General features: G+C 42.3%; 1 protein-coding gene across 3 annotated transcripts; it reads right to left on the bottom strand.

The window, feature by feature from the left end:
• Positions 1-10,950: 10,950 nt before the first annotated feature.
• scml4 (Scm polycomb group protein like 4) lies at positions 10,951-17,251 on the bottom strand. Of its 3 annotated transcripts, none has more exons than XM_030109712.1 (6): positions 17,068-17,251; positions 15,866-16,122; positions 14,892-15,021; positions 13,455-13,655; positions 13,060-13,199; positions 10,951-12,662 (listed from the first exon to the last, which is right to left on the bottom strand). In XM_030109712.1, exons 2-6 carry the CDS (start codon positions 16,061-16,063, stop codon positions 12,537-12,539), a joined length of 795 nt encoding a protein of 264 aa, XP_029965572.1. In that variant the 5' UTR covers positions 16,064-16,122; positions 17,068-17,251; the 3' UTR covers positions 10,951-12,536. The 3 variants fall into 3 exon arrangements, with proteins under 3 accessions (XP_029965572.1, XP_029965570.1, XP_029965573.1); XM_030109710.1 differs by having other exon boundaries at positions 15,866-16,068; XM_030109713.1 differs by having other exon boundaries at positions 13,455-13,652; positions 15,866-16,068.
• Between the last annotated feature and the right edge of the window lie 2,271 nt (positions 17,252-19,522).

The raw sequence follows: 19,522 nt of genomic DNA, 5'->3' as shown, positions 1-19,522 counted from the left end.
AGACACTTGACAGCACTCAGCGCTGGGGAGAAAAGGATATTCGGCTCTTTGATTAGCTGTGTGGGTGCCTCTGTGAAGAAAGGCGAGAGTGACAAAGAATATTTTCTAGAGGAAACCAAGCACAATTAGCCAGCTCTGTGAAATAACATTACAAGAAACAGTGTATGGAAAGGCTGTTTGTTCTCGCTCTAATTGCTGGGGTGTTTAATATAATTGCAGCCACTTGCTTTTCGGATGCATACCAACAGGATGACTGAGCGTGTCAGCATCGTACAGAAATCTGTGCAGACTGCTTTCGGTTTTAAACCAAGTGAAGATGCGTTTTAGGCTCGTTTTAGATTCACGAATTGCTGCAGGGGTGAGACTTTGTGGGTCGCTTCAGCAAGTTAGACATGTAAACTCATCCCATCTCTCAATTCATTTCGCTCCCACCAAGAGAATGGTGCAGAACTCAATAATGACAATATGCAGAAAGCCCCAGAATCTAATTTCTCCTCTATCCATCTGAATTACAATGCCGTCATTATTATTCCAATGTTGGAATTATACACTCCATCAGCTGGAATAAGCATTTTCCACCTTTGTGTGTGCATATTACCTCTGCTGAAACCGCATGTGTGTGAGCGTGTGCACGACCGTACGTGCATCTCTGTATGTCGAGGGATAAACACAAGCTTTCACACTTTGGATGTGTGTTTTCTCACATTAAAAGGTTAATTTTTCAGGGCAGCAGTAGTTATACCAAGGTCACTGCCGGCGTCAAATAGAAACTTTTTCGAAAACGAGTAATTGCCAAACGAGCAAGGCGGGCTGAACACACCAAACATGATGGAGTGTCCTCTGGGAGCAGCCGAGTGTTTAGATCCTGCTACATTCATTTAAATGTAACAATAGTTAGAGGACGTCCCCAGATCTTCTCTGTCTTTGGCCATCTGTGCTCGAATAAGGACGGCGCCGCCCGTTGTCAACCTGTCCTCATATCAGATTTGCATGCGTGGTCCCTAAGAGGGCAGTCGCGATTTTATGAACTGTCCCATAAATTATTTAAACAGGAGGTGGCCTGACAAGACTTAAACTGCAGCAAAAACACCACATCTGAAGCAAGTGTGTTACAGTCCACTTCTTGCAGGCTGTGATGAAAGTTTTCCTCCACAGCAGAAACTTTTAGCTCTAAACACACACTGTGTAAACGGGGGCTGCTGCATATGGGAGCATATAAGCCTATAATTACAACCAAAACCTGTTATTTTTATGGAAAATAACACTTGAGATATATCATAGGAACCAAGAAAACGGTACAAGATGCTATAAAGTAGATTTTGTACCTTTGAAGAGACTAAAATATCACATTTCTTTTCGCCCCAACTGTTACACTCTAAAGCTAATTAGCACTTTTGCATCAGAATTAGCAGGAACCTTGACTGAAGTAGATACTTTTCGTTATAATATCAGTCTATGCCTGTAGATTTTAACTGTTTTTTTCTTGTGCCAGAACTGGATAAAGTAAGATGACGGGATAAAACAGTCTCTTCACTAATACAAGCGTTCGCTGTGTGAGGAGGATAGTTTTGTTGTTCCATTGTGGGGATGTTTTTTTCTTTCCCTCTCAAAAGTACTCCGCATTAGAACTAAGCTCGGTCGCATTGTTGCTTTATGTTCACGCGGTCTTCATGAAATGAGCCTCATAATTCAGTGTCCTTCATCTGCTTTTGCGTCTGACAAAATATTCCATGGCTGTCTCCTTTTTTACAGGAGAACTTTCTACTTTCCCAGGCTTGCGTTTTGAGAATGAAGTGCTTAATGGCTTTCATGAATGAACATGTTTGTGCTCAGAGTGAGGTACAGTCTATTATAAGAAACAAGCTATTAAAAAAAAAAAAAAAAAAAAAATGAGAGAGAAATTCAGCGCAGTCTGAGGTTTGTATTTTCCAAGTCTTGCAGCAGTTAGTGAATTAATTTCATTCTCAATCAGTATTGTATCTATTAATGTTTAGCAAATTAAGATTAGAAAGTTCTGGGAATATATTATGGGGAAAAAAAAAGTTCTTTTGCATGTTTTCAAAATGCTGTGGCATAAGTAGGTGGCAGGTCTGCTTTAAAGTCTTCAAAACAAAGTGGGAGCATGTGGCTCTCTGAGTGTTTTTACCTCATCACTGGAGAGCATAAACAACAAACAGTCCCTTGAGTGTGTCCAGATTGTTCAAGTGTACTCAGAACTAAAACCAGCGAGATGAGAGGACGCGGGCAGGGTGGACAGCTTGTACCAACGGCGTGCGCAGCTTAATGCCACATCTGTCATTCATTTGTTGCTTTTATCCACAGCATCTTGAGTGCATCCATTTAGTATGGGCACTCTGAGTGGGAAATGAAGGTCTAGCCTGACTGTGCCACCACCGCCGCTGCACTCTTTCCATTATGCACCAGTGAGCCGCCTCCTGTTAGGGCAGTCTGAGAGGCCAGTGAAAGGTCGCGCTCATCCGAGCAACATAAGTTAGGTATGAATCACCCTGGAGGCAGGAAACCAGCTCAGATGAATCTCCAGACATCTTCGAGCAGGTCCAGTTAAAACATTACATTGACATTTTTTTTAGTTAGAATTTAAAGTACTAAAGTTGAAAAAAAATCATTAACGCAGGATAACAATGTGACACTTGTAGTCTGACACATACATCATCATCATCATCCAACTGTATTACAGACACGAGATCCAGGTTAAGAACAGACACATAAAAAGGGGTCTAAAGTAGACTCCTGTACCAGTGACGCCGCAGTTCAGACTGACAGCGTGTGGTACTAATACTAACACTGGTCAAACTCAAAATGATTGAATTTTCACAGTCATTCAGCCGACATCTGAATTTGTACATTAGGTTAAGCAGAAATGAAATGTTTGAATTCCAGCTGTAACAAATAAATGCCTGGCACTCTCCCAACGAGGCTTTTTCTACAGAATTCTCAAACAGTCATTGAGTTTCCGAATGCTCGACTGTTTAAAGTTACACCACGGGTGGGCTGTATATAACGGTGTACAATGTGCTTTAAATAGTGTCTTTTTCACTTCATTTGTACATGCCCCAAACCTGTGCACGAGCATATTAGCTTGTGCACATATCATGCGACACCGCCGCTGCGCGTCTTCATCATCTCTACCGAGATCGGCTCCAGCGCTCTGTAATCCTGAGCAAGATGAAGCAGTATGAACAATGGATGGACTCATTTGCTCTGACTGTTTTGGTTTTTCAGAGCCTCATTGCCACTGCTCTCACCAGCTTTGCCTTCAGACAGCAGCAGTTTTAAGCTGAAAAACTCAGATAAACTCGCAGTACGTTATCTCCCTCGCTGCAAAAAGGCTGAGTAATAAAAGTCGTGCCTGTGTGGCTGAACCTTTTAGTGCCTCGGGAGCAAGTGGAGACTAGAACAGAGCTAAAACACAGGTGGACATTAGGTGGACATTTTGTTTGTTTGTTTTTTTTAAGTTCCTGTTTTCGTGAGAGTAGGTGTGTCTGCCAGTTTTTGGTCGATACTGTTGTGTGTCGGCAAATCAGAGGTTGAAGAGGGGGTCCTCAGCGTTTCTCAGAGGCAATTCTGTGGGACGAGAGCGACAGAACGCTGAGAAACAATGATGTGAGACAGTGATTGCTGACATATCGATCAGTTCTTAGCGTTATGTTCCTGTCAAGTTTCCAAGTTTCCTTTCAGTTTAAATACAATTTGAATTTTAGAGGGGGCACACACAGACCGTGAGCATCATGTCTTTCAACGTGACTCACTTGCTTCTTGAACACACCTCCGAGGTTTGAGAAAGGGAAATGAGAACATTCCATCAGTATCTCTCAGCGTTTATTTGGGCGGTAAGTAAAGTCCTTATAAATAGCTAATTATACATTTAACTTTGCGTTATTGGCCTTTAGAGCCATCCATTATCATTTTAAGAACAACTTTGGGGCCATTGGTTACTCAAAAAGAGACTAAACAAGTGTTTTGTGCGAGTGGGCGCAGACACCTGTTGGATTTATGACAGACTCATTTTCTCGATTTCTTTTTTAATGGTTCATTGCTCATTTATAAAGCGCTATATTACTGATCTCTAAAGGATGGGGGCAGCTGCTTTCCCCTGTCATGCCTCCATGTATTTCATTTAGAAAATGAACTACAAATAGGACGGATGAAAAATGTTTATTTGGACAAAGGTTCCAAATATATTACATGTTGATAGATTCCATGATTCAGTAAAAGGCTGCAGTCCTCGTTTTGAATGTTTAAAAATGTGAAAACAAACTATTCATAGCCCAGTTGTGGATGATGAGAACAGAATAGGTATTCCTTTGAGTCCCACAGTGGGGATAATTCCAGAGTTTGTAAAACAATTACTGATATGAAGGCCGTGAGACGCCTTGCTCTTGAAGTCTTTGTGTTTACAGTAATTTCTCCGCCGTCAAACAGAACGGAGGTGCTGCGGCTCCCTTTCTTTACATAAAAGCCTTCTGGAAAGGTTGTTACAAAATAATCCTTGATCAAATGAAGTGAGACATAATCGAATCACAATTTAAATGGAAATCTTTGCAGCATATTGCTCCAATCCACAGACTCAGTATTTATCTGAGACATGGCCCAAGTCATCCATAAACATGGAAGGCTCACCGGTGTGTGAGCGGTATTGGATTGAAGCTGGGTAAAGCCTGGAAGCTCAGGTGTTTCTCTATGTTTGTTTGTACTCATGCAATATTCATATTTGTATGTGACTGAAGAGCATTAGAGAGAGGTGTGTGTGTGTGTGTGTTTTTTTTTTTATCCATTTACACATAAATGCACACTCAACTCACTCTCTCGCGAAGCTGCACTGATTGACAGTAAAAACAATTTTGCACAAACGATTTAAAGCATTTATAAAATTTTTGTTTTAACAGAACCTGTGATAGATGTGTGTTTAAACTTTTACGTGATAAATCTTAGACATTACAGAAAGAAATTCAGTGGATGTCACCCTCATTGGATGCACTTTGTGTTTAGAGCTAATTATAAAATACTCACACGCTTGAGACTGGTGGCACAAAACTTTGTTTTCAATAAGCTGAGGAGCAAAGATCGTTTGTAAGGGAGAATAAAAACAGCCTCTATAAAAAGGCTCGATAGTAAAATGCACCATGTTTGACTCATTAGGCGACAGCCTTGTAACTGGAAAACTGCTCAGACTGCAATGATTTCAAATCCATCACTAAATTCACGGCAAACTGTTGTTGTTGTAATCGTGCCGTAACTTAAATATGCCGATATATTTGCACTTAAGGGAGTCTCTTTGTGGGCAGCGCAGTGACGCAGCGGTTTGTTTGATTCGCTCATGGCAGAAAAAAACACAAGACATTAACGCTGAGACTTTTGGGTATTTGCGACAGTTAACAGTCACACTGGAACTTTGACTGTCGAATCCATTTTTTGGAGTGTACAGCCTTTAAATTACAGCCTTCATAACTCTTCCCTGGTCTTTGCAGAGCTCCGAGGCGTCCTGAAAGGTGCAGAGTACTTTGAGACAATCAGTTTGAGTAATCACTGCAAGCATGTTAACATGATGACATTAGCCTGAGGCCAACGGCACCGTTGACCTTTTACGCTGTTTATGTCAGACTTATCAATTACATGTTTCGTATCATTCATGTGATAAAGTCTCTGGAATGGCTAAAGACTCCTTTTTTTTTTTTTTTTTTTTTAAAGAACCAGAGTGGAGACGTTTAATTATTTACATGGTATTTATAAAATCAAGTCTCCTCTCCTCTCCCTCGCTCTTCCAGTCCCCCAATAGCCAGAGGGCACAATCACACAACCAGAAAGCCAATCAGCAAGCTTATTAAACATGACACTCACTGAGCACACTCGATATAGACGAAGGGCACAGGATCTAAAGTCTACGTGCCAATTAGAAAAATCAGATCAATCATAGCAGTCGATGTGAAGTCTTTTCTCACTCTTTCTTTCCTTTTCTTTCCTTTTATTTTTTCATCCCCTCCTCTTTTCGGCCCTCTTTGCACATTATCTCCTCTCGTCACTAAACCCTCCAGTCCCCTTTGAAAATCCTTCCCAGCTCCACGCACCAGTGCCGCCGCCGCCGCTGCTGTTGCACACAATCACACACAGCTTGGGACAAAGTAAACAAGGAATAGGCTGTTGCAGTCTACACACACACACACACACACACACACACACACATACTCTAAACTCCAGAAAGCTATTCATCACAATTTAGCCACAGCATTAGACATTGAGGGACAATAACAGCCTCTCCAGAATACCATCCAAAACACAAACAGATATCACAGAAAACAGCTGTAATTAAGCATTTCATCTTCTTATGAAGTGTTTTAGATGTTTGACACGTGTCTGATTGTATGCATTAATTAGGCAGATTTTAAAAGATTTTCACACAATTGAATAAAAAAAAGTTTTTTCTCATTATCTAAGAATATGACCCAAACTACTACTAAAATTACAGTGCAATAATTGAAGTTATTAAAGTTATTAAAAGCACCTATTAAGAGTCTAATCATGACTTTTAATGTGATGTATGAAGTCATCTTTTAAAATGTATTCATGCTTCCAAAATATCAAAGACTTTCTAATTCTATATTCCTGAATAAACTGAATCAGAGGAGGCAGTGAAAACATATTTACCTGTCAGCTTAACCTCTCCTGATCTTCTTCCAGCCCTTTCGCCACCTTCAATCTCATCAAAGCCACCAATGACGCGCTGCAGGGGCCAGAAAATGACTTTTTAAGGTCTTGTCAAAGGCTTGTTGAGACACAGTAATGGACCCGCAAGAGTGGTGATGATGAAAAAGAGAGATCTCCTGACAAGGATCTAATTTCAGAGCCACTGAATAGGATGCTGTAGGCAAAATCTTGCTCCACGAGCGCTTAGTAATGAAGAGCACCAGCACCACCTATAGACTGGGAACGTATAGGAACACATACTACAGATACAACAACTCTGAGTGAAGACAATACAAAATGTAGGTGCCTATTTGTGTCGTGGTGGTGGTGATACACCAGCTGTAACATTATAACCACCTGCTTATTGCCGTGGAGGAATGCCCCTCATCAGCCCTGACCTGATGAAGCATGGACTCCGCCACACCTCTGAGGGTGTACAGTGGGATCAGGCACCAAGATCTACCAGAGCCGTTCAGTCCAGATAGATTTAAGTCGATTCCATGTGTTTAAATGATCCTCGGTTGTCCTTGAACCTTTTTGCCGATTCATCTTTTTTCGACCTTGGGTCAGTTTAGATGGACGCAGCCCGCTGCAAACTGGGAACGCCGAGCTGCTCTGATCCAGCATCTTTCCATCCATCACAGTTTGAGCCTTGTCACGATTGATCAAACCCTGACACTCGTTTCTGCTTCCAGCATATCAGGTTTCAGGATAAAATGTCCACATATAGCCGATCCCACACACGACTAAACAGATTTCAATATCAGCAGTCACGATACTGAATAGCTCCACCAGACTGGAACTAATTTTGGTGCATGTATCAATTATATGTCCTAAAAATGGTTCCTTCCCATCACAGCATTAAGCAAAAAATATCAAGTTAAACTATAAATGAAACCAATTTAATCCATATATTTCTGTTAATTCTGATGTTGCTGGATGCATAAGATGATCAATGCCCTGAACAGGTCAGTACAGACACAACACAGAGAGGAAATCCCTCAGTCACACACAGCCTAAGAACTGTGAGGAGAAGCTGCAGTAAAAGAGAAACGTACCACATAAAAGCAGGTCAGGTTCAAAACACTGTGCCACCACTGAAGTCGTTGTTTATTCTTTGATGTCTAGACGTATTGAGTTGTAATCTGCATGCTGTTTTCAAATGACTTATGTCCTTGCACTCTTTTGTCTACAAATTTCTTTTTTTTTTTCATTCATTTTCATTGCAGAAGAGATTTTTTTTCTTGTTTGTACCAGAGTCCATCATATCCTAAAGAGTGATTATCCCCTCAGAACACTTCGTTCTCAGACTGCTGCCACAGCAGTTCCTGGGGTTTTTAAGTGTAGAATGGGATGCAGAGCTTTTAAACGTCTGGCTCATCTTTTGTGTAACCAGCTCCCAGCTCCAATTTGGGAGGATAACTCGATCTCTACCTTTAATATCAGGCTCTCCTGTTTGATGAGGTACATAGTTAAGGTTGGCTGGAGAGACCCTGGGCCATTTTCTCTTTAAGTTGAAGAGACTTTCTCTCGCTTTTCCTTTCTCTCCATGCACTCAGGCTGTACACTTTGTCTCTTTTTCTCTCTGTACCAACATTCCTGAAGGATCTCGGGAGCTCGTGATCTGTACCTCCTAAAACCGTCACAACTACAGCGACTGGATTAGTTTTCCATCTGATAACACCTTGTCTGCTCCGTTGTTGCTCTCTGCCTCTGTATTGCCATTTTCTTTTACTGTCTCTGAACCGCTAACCGTGACAGCATGAAGCCGGCAGCTGAGTGTTTCCCCTTCAGTAACCAGTGTAAGATTGTTGGGTTTTCTGAAGAAGTCTAGTGATGTTTCTGTGGTAATGAGCATTAAGTTAATCAAACTGAAGGGAATACATCTCTGTGAATCTCCACTCTCGGTATTCAGGATGGGTGGAAAGACCAGTGTTTTAAATGTCTGCTTCGCTGGCGTCCCTGCAGTGTTTCCCTTTCTTCCAGCAGATGGCACAATCACTCAAACAAAAAATCTGTGAAAGTTTAAAAGGTCTATTACTGGAATTAAACCTTATTCAAACAACAGAAAGGTTCTCCTAGTGAATGCCCTGGCACGTTAACATATTCTGAACCTGACTGTACCTCAGTTTGAGTCACTGTCTGAAAGGAGCTGCAGCTTACATTTATTACACAGTAAGTTTTTCCTCAAGTTTCCTTTTAATACCAAATAAAATCCAGGGTAAACTCACTTTACAACATCTGAAAGGTTTTCACTTAACAATACATCATTAATAAATAAAACAATGTATATCCTTGGTGACAGTGAGATGGTAAAAACTCATTCTGAAGATAAACTAGTTCCTGAAAACAGGTTTTTCTACTGTCTGACACAGCCGGTGATATTTCACCACACACCGCTTCCAGATTGCAAAAGAGTAATACCCAGTCTATACAAGTGATATATACATTCATATATCACAGTTTATAAAGTTATAGCTGGCTTGGCCATGGTAAGAAACTGCGGGAGAGACAAAAGGCAGGATCAATATTCACCCCAAGAAATGAATAATGACTTTATAACACTGAGAAAGAAACATAAATCCAGACTGCTACCACGCCAGAAAACCCACAACCATGATGGTGTCAGCAGCCAGAGGGCGATGCTTGTATTTTCAGGGTGGAAGAGTCACTCAGGTAGTCAAACTCAGAAGTGTTTCTTTCGCAGGTTTCCTCCATAAATGGACGGACATGTGGGACATCCAGGATCCAGCAGCTTGACAAAGCAGACAGCTCCAAACCCTGCAGAGGAGAATACACAGATTACACACAGAGTGAGGTACACGATCATATTTGACCAGTCGAGAAGAGTGCACATAGAAAATCAGACAGAATTGAGTCTCGGTTGGGCCTGTGTGTGTGCAGTGTGGTGTGTGTACCCTGTGTCAGCTCCATGTTGCATAATGCATTCAGAATGCACGCATAAATCCATGAATCTTGGAAAATAGTGCGAGTGAGGACTGACTTGACCAACAACACCTAAAGTTCTCTGAGCGTCTGTCTTCAGCCATGACTGTCAGGACAGTGCAGTCTTTACCATTCAAGCCAGGTCCAGTTTCTTCTGCGTTTCTGACAGTTTGTCCTGCAGCCGCTTCTTCCTCCAGTCCAGGAACTTCCTCCTCATGCGGTTCGCCTGCCAGCCCGCCACGAAGCCGCAGGCGAAAGACGCCGCCAGGGCGACCTGCAGCGTCCTGTCCGAGATGTCTGCCATCTTCACCTCTGTCGGACGGACTGATGTTCGCAGGCGCTCACATAAGCCGCGTGTGTGTCTACCAGGAAGGGAATCCGGTGAAGTCACGCGATAGTCCAGGAAGTCTCGCGATATTTCAAGTAAAGTTCTTTTTAGTTTTATTAAGGCGTCTAAATCCCTGTTTTTTTGTTTTTGTTTTTTATTAATACGAGTAACCTAATTAAACAATTGCATTATATACTATATATGTGTGTGGAATGAGACTTTTTTTTTTTTTCTTTTTCACTTTATGACCGGGACTCGAACCTACTCCCCAACACTCCCCCACCGCCAATGATCTGTTTATTCTGGATGATTCAAAGTATATTACACACTAATCAATGATTCCAGTGGCTGAAAATGATCAAAACCAAGGGAAAGAAAATGCAATGTTATCAGCTTTTTTGTTTTTCTTATCAAAAACTGGTTTAAATATTAGAAGTAACAATATGCATAGAAATTAACCAAAAATCAACTCTTTGCTCACAGACGTATTCCGTGAGAAATTAATATTATATCAGTTTTAAATTACTTTGCTTGCTTGAACTTATCCATCCATCCAGTGCAGGGCCATGGGGGGCTGGAGCCAATCACAGTTTACAACAGTCATAGAACACCATTGAAATGTCCCCACTCCAACACAGCGCAAACACACTCCCTCACATTGACAGCTCAGGGCAATTTAGAGTCACAAATCAACCTCACGTGCAGGTTTTGAATAGTGGGAGAAAACTGGAGTACCCTGAGAAAATCTGCACATATACAGAGAGAACAGGACGTGAACCCCACAACTGGATATATTCTTATTTTCTAGATCTTCTATACTGCTTGGATAAAGATGGCGATGGATATGAATTAAATCAAACATTTTATTTACCCAGGAATGTTTCCAAAGTTTACTTATTTCAAATCAAATAATAAAAATTGATTTGATGTCAGTAAAACAATGTTATTGAACTGAATTAGTTAAATTGGTCGATGAAATGAAAATGTTTAATAATGGGTCTAGAAACAGTGAAGTAATACAGAACTACCTCATGTACAGATGAGCATGCCATATTTCAGTCTGTTTGTGGTCCTCTGACAAATGTAAAGAAAACACACCAAACACAAGAGAGTAAATGAACAGCAGATACTTGGAAAAGCACTTTAAAAAGTTTCAAAATGGCAAATTTGGTCACATTGTTTACAGGTTGTTTATACAATGAAACAAAAGTGTGTTTGGCAGCTGCACTGTCTCCTTTGGAATGAGAAAAAAGCAGTGTTGTTAAAAAAAAGTAATTAATGCTTCATAAGTCGTTTAAGCTCTTTTTCTCATGTTTTTAAAACCTTGAGATGAAAAACTGTGTAGTCTTGACATCTGAGCTCAAAGTGCCTCAAGAATCAAACAAGACTCATTTAAACTGTAAAAAAAAGAATCTCACAAAATGCAAATGGAATTTCTAATTGTGTTAAACTCAATTGAAAACATGATTTTTTTGTTTCAAATGAATCCAGTACTTTGCAAAGTCGCAATTTATTCTTCCAGATATTACGAGTGCCATGGAATCACTGGCGCTTCTGATTGATGAAGCATCTTCTTACTCCCATTTCATCTGAACTTATTCTTTCTGTTATCTGATCAACACGTTTATCTACTTGATCATGATAATGGAATAAAAGTTGAAAAAAAGAGTAGGCTATAAAGTGGAATTGACAATGCTTCAAACTATAATATCCTGAAGAATGGTACAAACTGTACATTTCCCCCCCAAAAACTCACTTTTATATTGAGAACTGTGTTCTTTGCCTGCTTATGCACATTTAAAAGGAGGCTTGAAAACCTTTTCACAAAGTTGCCCTGTAACAGTGTGGTTTTGGTTAAGATTTCAAGATAAAACAGAAATGGAAAACCCTGCCGGTCACAGTCAAACATAAACACAATCATTGTGAGGGCAAAAATTTGCTTTTCTGCAGCTTTAGAGTATTTACTCATTAAACGCGATTCAAATTTGGTCCTGGCATCTGCTCAAAATCAAAGTGAGGGGATTAAAACTGGCAGGCTGACACTTCCTTATGCCTGCTCGAGACACATGGCATTGTGTCATGTCCTCAGAGAATAAAAAAGTACAAAAATGTTAAAAAAAAAAAAATGTAAAAGATTCTGATTCAAAGCACCAATTTCTTCTGATCCCTGCTTGTGGAGGTATTACACGGCGAGTGTCTGTGATTACGACCAACACAAATACGTGATGTTGACAGTCATACAGTCATGACAGGTACATATTTTAATATGCACTAGCTGCCCTCAGTCGGGAATCAAACTATTTACAACGTAATGCCTTCTGGAAAACAAGGATGAGAAGTTAAATAATAGCTTTAGTGGTAAATAACCGTGTATGTACAGCAACAATCTTCAGTTTGCTAAACGTACTGCAGATGCAGAAAAAGCCGCCACGCACAGAGTCGGGCTCGGAGGTTGTTCTTGACGTATTGCTGCCAGTTCAGAAAGCTTGAGAGATTCAGCACCGGTTCAGTTTTAGTAACAAGGCGACACGCCGCTCGGTCACCTGACCGCAGCAGCTCATCACAACCGGTTCTGTCTGAGCCGGTCGATGTGGTAACAGAGTTTGAGCGCAGGGCCCAGCTTCAGTCCCAGATACTTCATCATCATCTCGCTCTTCAGCAGGAGCAAAGCGTCGCCGTCTATTTCCTGAAACACAACGCGCAATCACGTGATTGAAGAAAACTCACAAATGATCATAACGCGTATAATTTGGGCTGATTTCATCCTCTGATCAGGCTGGCAAGGATCCTCTAAATGTTGAGTCATATTGAGATCAGCCTGAGGGAGGCAGCAGAGTTACTCTTTGGGAGTTAAGGCCTTCACATGTGGCATCTTTGGGACCGGCTTTAAAAGATTCCGTTAAAATATTCATTGATGTTGCTGCGTGATGGAGAAAACTGAGCTACAGGCCAGAACTTTTTTTTTTTTTTTTTTGAGCAAGAGGTAGTCCAACCCTCTTGAAAGTAAAACCCTATCTAACAGCCATTGCATATGAAATATCGTTCCAGACCATATCAGAAGCCACGGTATTCAGAGGACTTACATGCTTCCTGAAGGTTTCAGCATGGGGTCCCAGAGCTTGAGGGTCAGCGTCTTTAATGAACCACACCACATCTTCTACGCCCCAGCTGGACGGGTCCTTCCCAGCGGGGCGCTTGCTCTCGCCGCTGTCTGGGCTGTAAGCTGTGTGGTGAGTCAGGACAGCACAGGGAAGATTTTACGCTCAAGCAGCCTCCAAAAGACTTTCAGTTCCAGGGTGGAGGGGAAAAAAAAAAGGCTGGAAACCAGCAGCCATGTTATATATGAAGGTAACAAAATAGTAAACAAGACTTCTACAGCTCCTTGTTCAAATGCTGCAAAGTGTTCATTTTGAAAAATACAAAAATGTGTGTTTTAACTCTTCATTATAGTTCTACTGATACATAAAAACAGCCTCACCGGTTCTGTTTCCGTCCTGAAAGCTGGCCGGGCTGGACGCCTGCCTGATGAGCCGAGCGGAGCAGCTGCTGCCCCGGTACGAGAACTTGTTCTGGTACTGCGAAGTCATGAGGTTGAAGGCGGAGTCAGTGGGGTCCACGGCGTAGCGCTTGGAGTCCAACGCCGGCTCGAAGGAGAAGTCACCCGGCATCGGTGTCTCTGCTGGAGGAGAAGAGACACAAGTTGGCATTTTTGAATAATTCAAGTGGCTTTACATACAATATTAAAGAGCAATTACGTGTCTCGATGCAGAAATAATCTCCAGGTCAGCTGTGTTAAAGCCTCTGCTGCTTGTAACAATGCCAGGGAGAAACGGATCAGAGGACGTAAATAATTCCTCAGAATTTGTTGTTTTTTTCTGCCAACAACTTTTCAGCTCATCGATAATGCAGACGGCTGCTGGTTATGCCAGAAACAGAGAGCTATGGACCTGATGGCAGGTTTAAAAGATGGAAATACTCAACTGAGATGCTTCTGAATGACCACTGAGCACAGGAAAAGGTCTCAGGTATTTTATTTTATTCAGTGAAAATCAATTACGTGACAGGAGCTCACATACACGCACACATGTGTATCTTTTGATCTTATGGACATTTGTGTCCTGCAGATTTTCTGTAACTAAAGTTAGCACTTGCCTGATCTTTCACCTGACTATAAACAAAACCACTTCATACACAGATATATTGATGTGTTTTCGTCAAAATAAAATCCTGAAAATCTACAGAAAACTTTTCATCCTAAAATCTATCAGTTTCAATAATAAACTTTAAAAATGACCACAAATGAATTTTATTTTTTTAATACTGTGGAATTAAAATGAATATTTGACTTTTCCTCATTTCTTTTCCATGTCTACAGTATGCTGCTCCTTAACACATGAGATTCCCTCATCACGAACTCATCATACACTTCAGGCACTTTTTGAATATTATCAAATAGGAAACCTGAAATAAACAAGTGGCTGTATGATCATTTATTTTCTCAATGAATCAGAAGCATCCAAAAAACATAAAGGTCACTTGTTTGTGTGTGTTGGTAGACATTTTCCTGCTGTGGTAGCCATAAAGAAGCAGAGTTAACAGTGAACCCTCGGCCTTATGTGGTTTCAACGTGCAGAATGAGCCGTTTCACATCCAGAAGCAGAGCCTCTGTCATTGGTGCACTCAGAGAACAAAGCAGGAAGTCATCCTGCCGACTCTCGAAGAGACAGAAGTGTATATTTCAGCCCTGAATTACAGTCACAGGCAGGGTTTGGGCAGCAGGGCGAGAGAAGAGATGAGTTATAAAAACAGAATCCCACCTCAAGCTGGCTGTGCATAATGAATGGAAACTTATTCAGGAATATCTGTACTTGTGGTACTGGAGCACCAGGTTTCAAGGGTGAAAAATCACTCCTACCTGTTAGGACCTGTGGCGTGGCGGAGTGCGGCACGATGGCGGCGTCCTGTGGGATGGAGCCCATCTCGGGCTCCGGCGTGCCGCCGGGGGGAGAGATTGCTAATGGGGACATCAACATCCTGGGCTTCAGCTGCACAGTCCAAAACACACAGAACACACACGTTTAGAAAGAAGACAACAACTCAGCAATGCTAGTATAAGTCCATTATTATTTTACATTATTATCACTCGTAATGTAGAGTACAGTGGCAAAATGATTTTATAACATACAGTGCTGTGACCTTGACTTTGTTAGACGTAATATTCTGTCAGTTTCTCTCATAATAATTACTCCGTTAACTCAGTTAAGGCAAATATTTAACTAGAATCTGAAAACACGCTTTATAGGGCTGCAGATTATTAGCTGAACACGCCGCTTAGAAAACCTTGTCATACTGCTGAATACCAACAGTTAAGTTGTGAACATAAGATTTCTTTTCTCAACAGTGCTCTTTCTCTTGCCACACCCGCTGTGACTGGGCTGGTTTTTTTTTTTTCATTTCATGTGGGACTGTAGTTTCCATCAGCAGTGTCTCACTAAAGGAGCCGCTTGTTGACTTTTAGTACTTCTTCACTTTTCTTATCTACAGAGCGTGACTGCAGGAGGCGAGGAAATCTGATCACAGTTCAGCCAGTCGTGTGAAATGTATGTTGTGTATGTTGATATCACAGAACATCTGCGATGTAGGATAAGATAAGATCAGATAGAAGAAGTCAATAGAGACGGTGATGGAGGAAGTGGGTCAGCAAGCCTCGTAACACACTCGCTACGATCAACAGAAAACTGATGCTGAAAATGAAGAAAACCAGGTTTTAGAAAATTTACAGCATATGTGACAAGGCCTTATGAAAGTATATCTCTCCTTCGGTCGGGGTGAACGCCGTTTGACCCTCATGAAAGCCTAATCTAATAAATACAGCAGGGAATGACTGACCTTGAAGCCAGGCTTCCTGCCTCTCTTCTTTGGCACTTTGAGCGGTGACAGCGGGCCGACATAGTGACCCTGGAGCTCCAGCTTGCGCACGGGAGGCCGTCCCCTCTTCCTGCCCGGCACCTTGCCCTGGGGCGCCGCGATGAACTGAGGGCCGAGAGTGGAAGTCTGCATCTGCGAGCCGGCGGGCGAGCTGCTCATCAGACCTGAGAGGCGGCGAGAGGAGATCGCTGGAGACAAACCGAAAGTGGGGGGTGTGGCTTTAAAAAAAAAAAAAAAAAGCACACAAGGCTGGTTCAGCGGGGCTGCAGCGGAAACTTTCATGTACATGTGACACACACACACACACACACACACACACACACACACACACACACACACACACACACACAGAACGAAATTCATGGAAATACAAGAAACAAAGCCACATAGAGCTTTGTACTACTCTGCACCCCTCCCCCTCTACAGCTGCAAAGATTGCAATAAATATCATTACTGCACTCAGAAAGAGAGAGAGAGACAAAGCACCCCCCTCTCTCTCTCTCTCTCTCTCTCACTCACACACACACACACACACACACACACACACAGAGGAAATGAAAGCAAAGCACATACACCCAGAACACCCACACAATCAGACAATCAATGACGTGCACTGTCTCTCTCTCTCTCTCTCTCTCTCACACACACACACACACAAACACAGGCATGCATGCAAGCACATATCAGGAGTTTGCAGTGTTTTTTCCTCAGTTCCTTTCATCCACATGGCCATGACGTTCACAATACCACCCCTCTCCTCCATCTACTCTCCTCTCTCTCTCCTCTCTCTCTCTCTCTCTGTCTCTCTCTCATTCATTCAACGCCGTCTCTTACCTCACGCGGCCTCTGAATGCCATCATGCAGATCACCTGTCATCCCACATAAGTTGATCTTCCACTAATTGGACTATGAACTACTGACTGACCTCTTTCTTTCTTTCTTTTTTTAAGTGAGACATCACAATGACCAAATTTGAGTCTAGCGCAGACACCAGCGCTGAGAAGGCATTTTATTACCGTTTCCCCATCACAAACAGAAGAAAAGCAGAGATGGATCGAACACTTGTGAACATGCACGAAGGCCTACATCCTCCCTCTCACATCAAGACATGAAGAGGAAGCTTTCCAACACAACATGGATTATTTTTTGAGAAAAAAGCCTACCATGCACACAGCTGTCTGGTAGTTGTGTGAGTGTGTGTGTGTGTGCGTGCTGCTTCCGTCCAGCAGCAGGGTTTGAGGATATTCCCCCTCCGGGTGAGCGTTCCTACTCCAAGTAGTCTGCCGCTGCGTTTTCTCCCGCTGCTCACACACTGTCAAGACGCCGGCAAACTCCGCACGCCTGCTCCTCTCTCCTCTCTCTCTCTCTCCGTCTCTCTCTTACCTCGATCGCCGACCACCTTCCTCCCATCAACACACAACCCCCCCTCCCCCTCCTCCTCTCCTCTACCCTCACCCTCTTCCTGTGTGTCCCCTTTCTGTCGTCATAGCAACACGCCTCTAACATCCCGCGGCAGCCGGCAGCCGTGCTGAGCTCAAAGCCCTGTCTGTGTGTGGCTGTGTGGGACTGTAATGTAATTACAGTTGCTGCAGTTCAGGCTTCTTCTTATGTGTTTTTTTTTATTTCACTGTCTTTAAATTAAAAAAAAAAAAAGAAGAAGAAGAGGAGGAAGATGAAAAAGAAGCTTGGAGCAGGTGACAAAGGATTCAAGCTGTGCAGCGTTTTGTGCTACAAGGTTCATGCAGCAAACTGTAGTCTGTGCTGAAGACATTTCTGTGATTTTCAAAGAGCAAATAATTACATGTAATCTAATATTATGGATTTTTTTTTCCTTTATGCTTACAGTACACACTGGTTCATAAACAGAGAGGTGCATTTTACACATAACTAGTAACAAAAAAATGGCAGAAAGAAGCAGCTTCTGGATAACCCCTCTGTTTTTAAATGATATTCACCCTCCTGCTTTTATAATATATGCAGCTTTAGTTTTATATAAACTGAAAAAAAAAACACATTCATGGCAGCGTCTATTTTCCCTACAGAAGAAGAAGGAAAAGGAAAAAAAAAAAAAACCAGGATCTAAAGGGCTTACTAGCTCTTAGGTTACAAGTTTAACTCGGGCTTTTCCAACCCTACCGCCATATTGATTAGCTACGCTCAGGCTGCTCGGCTGATTCCTATTCTAGGCTGTATATGTGGGTTTTAACACTCAATCAAAATCAGGTTAACCTTTCAAAGAGGGGGGGTATCATGCGCTGGCGTGCCCCCGCTCCGGGCCCACAGCCTCTGCCAGCATGTAAAGGGATTTGTCAGGAGTCGGCTGTAAAGCGTTCGCTCACAAGCGGTTTGAAACAGAAAATGTGACAGGCCAGACGAATCGCTCTGTTTCATTACGTGAGGCCTACACACCATCGTTAAAAAAAAAAAAAACGACAATAAACAGCAAGGTCAGAACATAAGGCTATATACACAGTGCTGGCACACTTCCACACTCTTAATCTGCACTGACCGCATGTGTGTGTGTGTGTGTGTGTGTGTTAAATAGGACTCATAAATCATAAAAGTAATTACACAGTGTGATAATCCTGATGTCCCTCCTCAGTCAGTCCTGTCCTATTACAGCGAATCACATTACAGTCAGAGACGGACTGAGAGCGAACTGATAATCATCTCTTACTTAAAAAGAATGGGATATTAGGAGGGAAGCCCATTAACGCTGACTGACAACGTGAGACAACGGCAGCTTTTGCAGGCGAAGGGGGCAGGATCTGCATCATTGCACCTCACACTCGCACAATACGTTTGGGACCGCAGCCTAATTTGTTTATGGCTAATTAAGCAATTAGGCGATCAGTGAACCCCTGTGCATGATTTCACTTTTTGTTTTTTTCTTTCTTTCCTCCAACTGAAGGATATTTTCCCCCTTTTGGAAGCCGAAAAGCTGCAGGAGCCGGATGTTAGAGCCTCAGTAATGCAGCAATGATCAGCAATGATTAGCATAACTTAATCACCAGCTTCGGGGGATGTAGATTTGTATCTGTTCTCACTTATGCAAAAAAAAAAAGGGAAACGGGCGTGAAGGGAGTTGTGCTGATGCCTCACTGAGCTGCACACCTACGACACACACACACACACACACCAATAATCCAATATGCCCGCTCACAGCCACACGCATGGAAATGTATGTATGCAATAAGTGCATTTTGACTAAAAACAGCAAACACACTCTAATCAATGTGGCAATGAGGCACCCCCACCCATCCGCCCCCACCCCCCGAATTTATTTACAGCTCAGGCAGGGAGTCGCCATGGTAACAGACAGCGAAATGGGATCCTGTGCCAGAGTCATGTGATAAGGTAGAATAAATAAACACATAAACAACTATGTGTGAGCTTAATAGGCATGTTCTCACACACACACACACACACACTGCTTCACACACAGCCAAACCTGCGGCCCCTCCTTATCTCCATTCAGCACCTTAATAACACAACACACTTGAGGAGAACAGGGAAGGTGAGGAGGGCTGTTCTTTTCACCGGCTTCGGGGTCAGAGGGAAAAAAAAGGAGAGAAATCTGATAAATCACATCCATTAACACTCAAGTGCTCGCTCTCG

Source organism: Salarias fasciatus, chromosome 15 (assembly GCF_902148845.1).
Source record: "Salarias fasciatus chromosome 15, fSalaFa1.1, whole genome shotgun sequence".
Lineage (NCBI taxonomy): Eukaryota > Metazoa > Chordata > Actinopteri > Blenniiformes > Blenniidae > Salarias > Salarias fasciatus.
Note: the sequence above shows the minus strand (reverse complement) of the source record. Positions and strands in the feature narration are given on the sequence as shown.

Coding starts and splice junctions, on each gene's coding strand:
- scml4 (XM_030109712.1), bottom strand. CDS start 16,063: ATGAGCAGCTCGCCCGCCGGCTCGCAGATGCAGACTTCCACTCTCGGC. Junction 13,656..14,891: donor CACGCCACAGGTCCTAACAG/GTAGGAGTGATT, acceptor CTTCTCCTCCAG/CAGAGACACCGATGCCGGGT. Junction 13,200..13,454: donor TCAGGACGGAAACAGAACCG/GTGAGGCTGTTT, acceptor CTCACCACACAG/CTTACAGCCCAGACAGCGGC.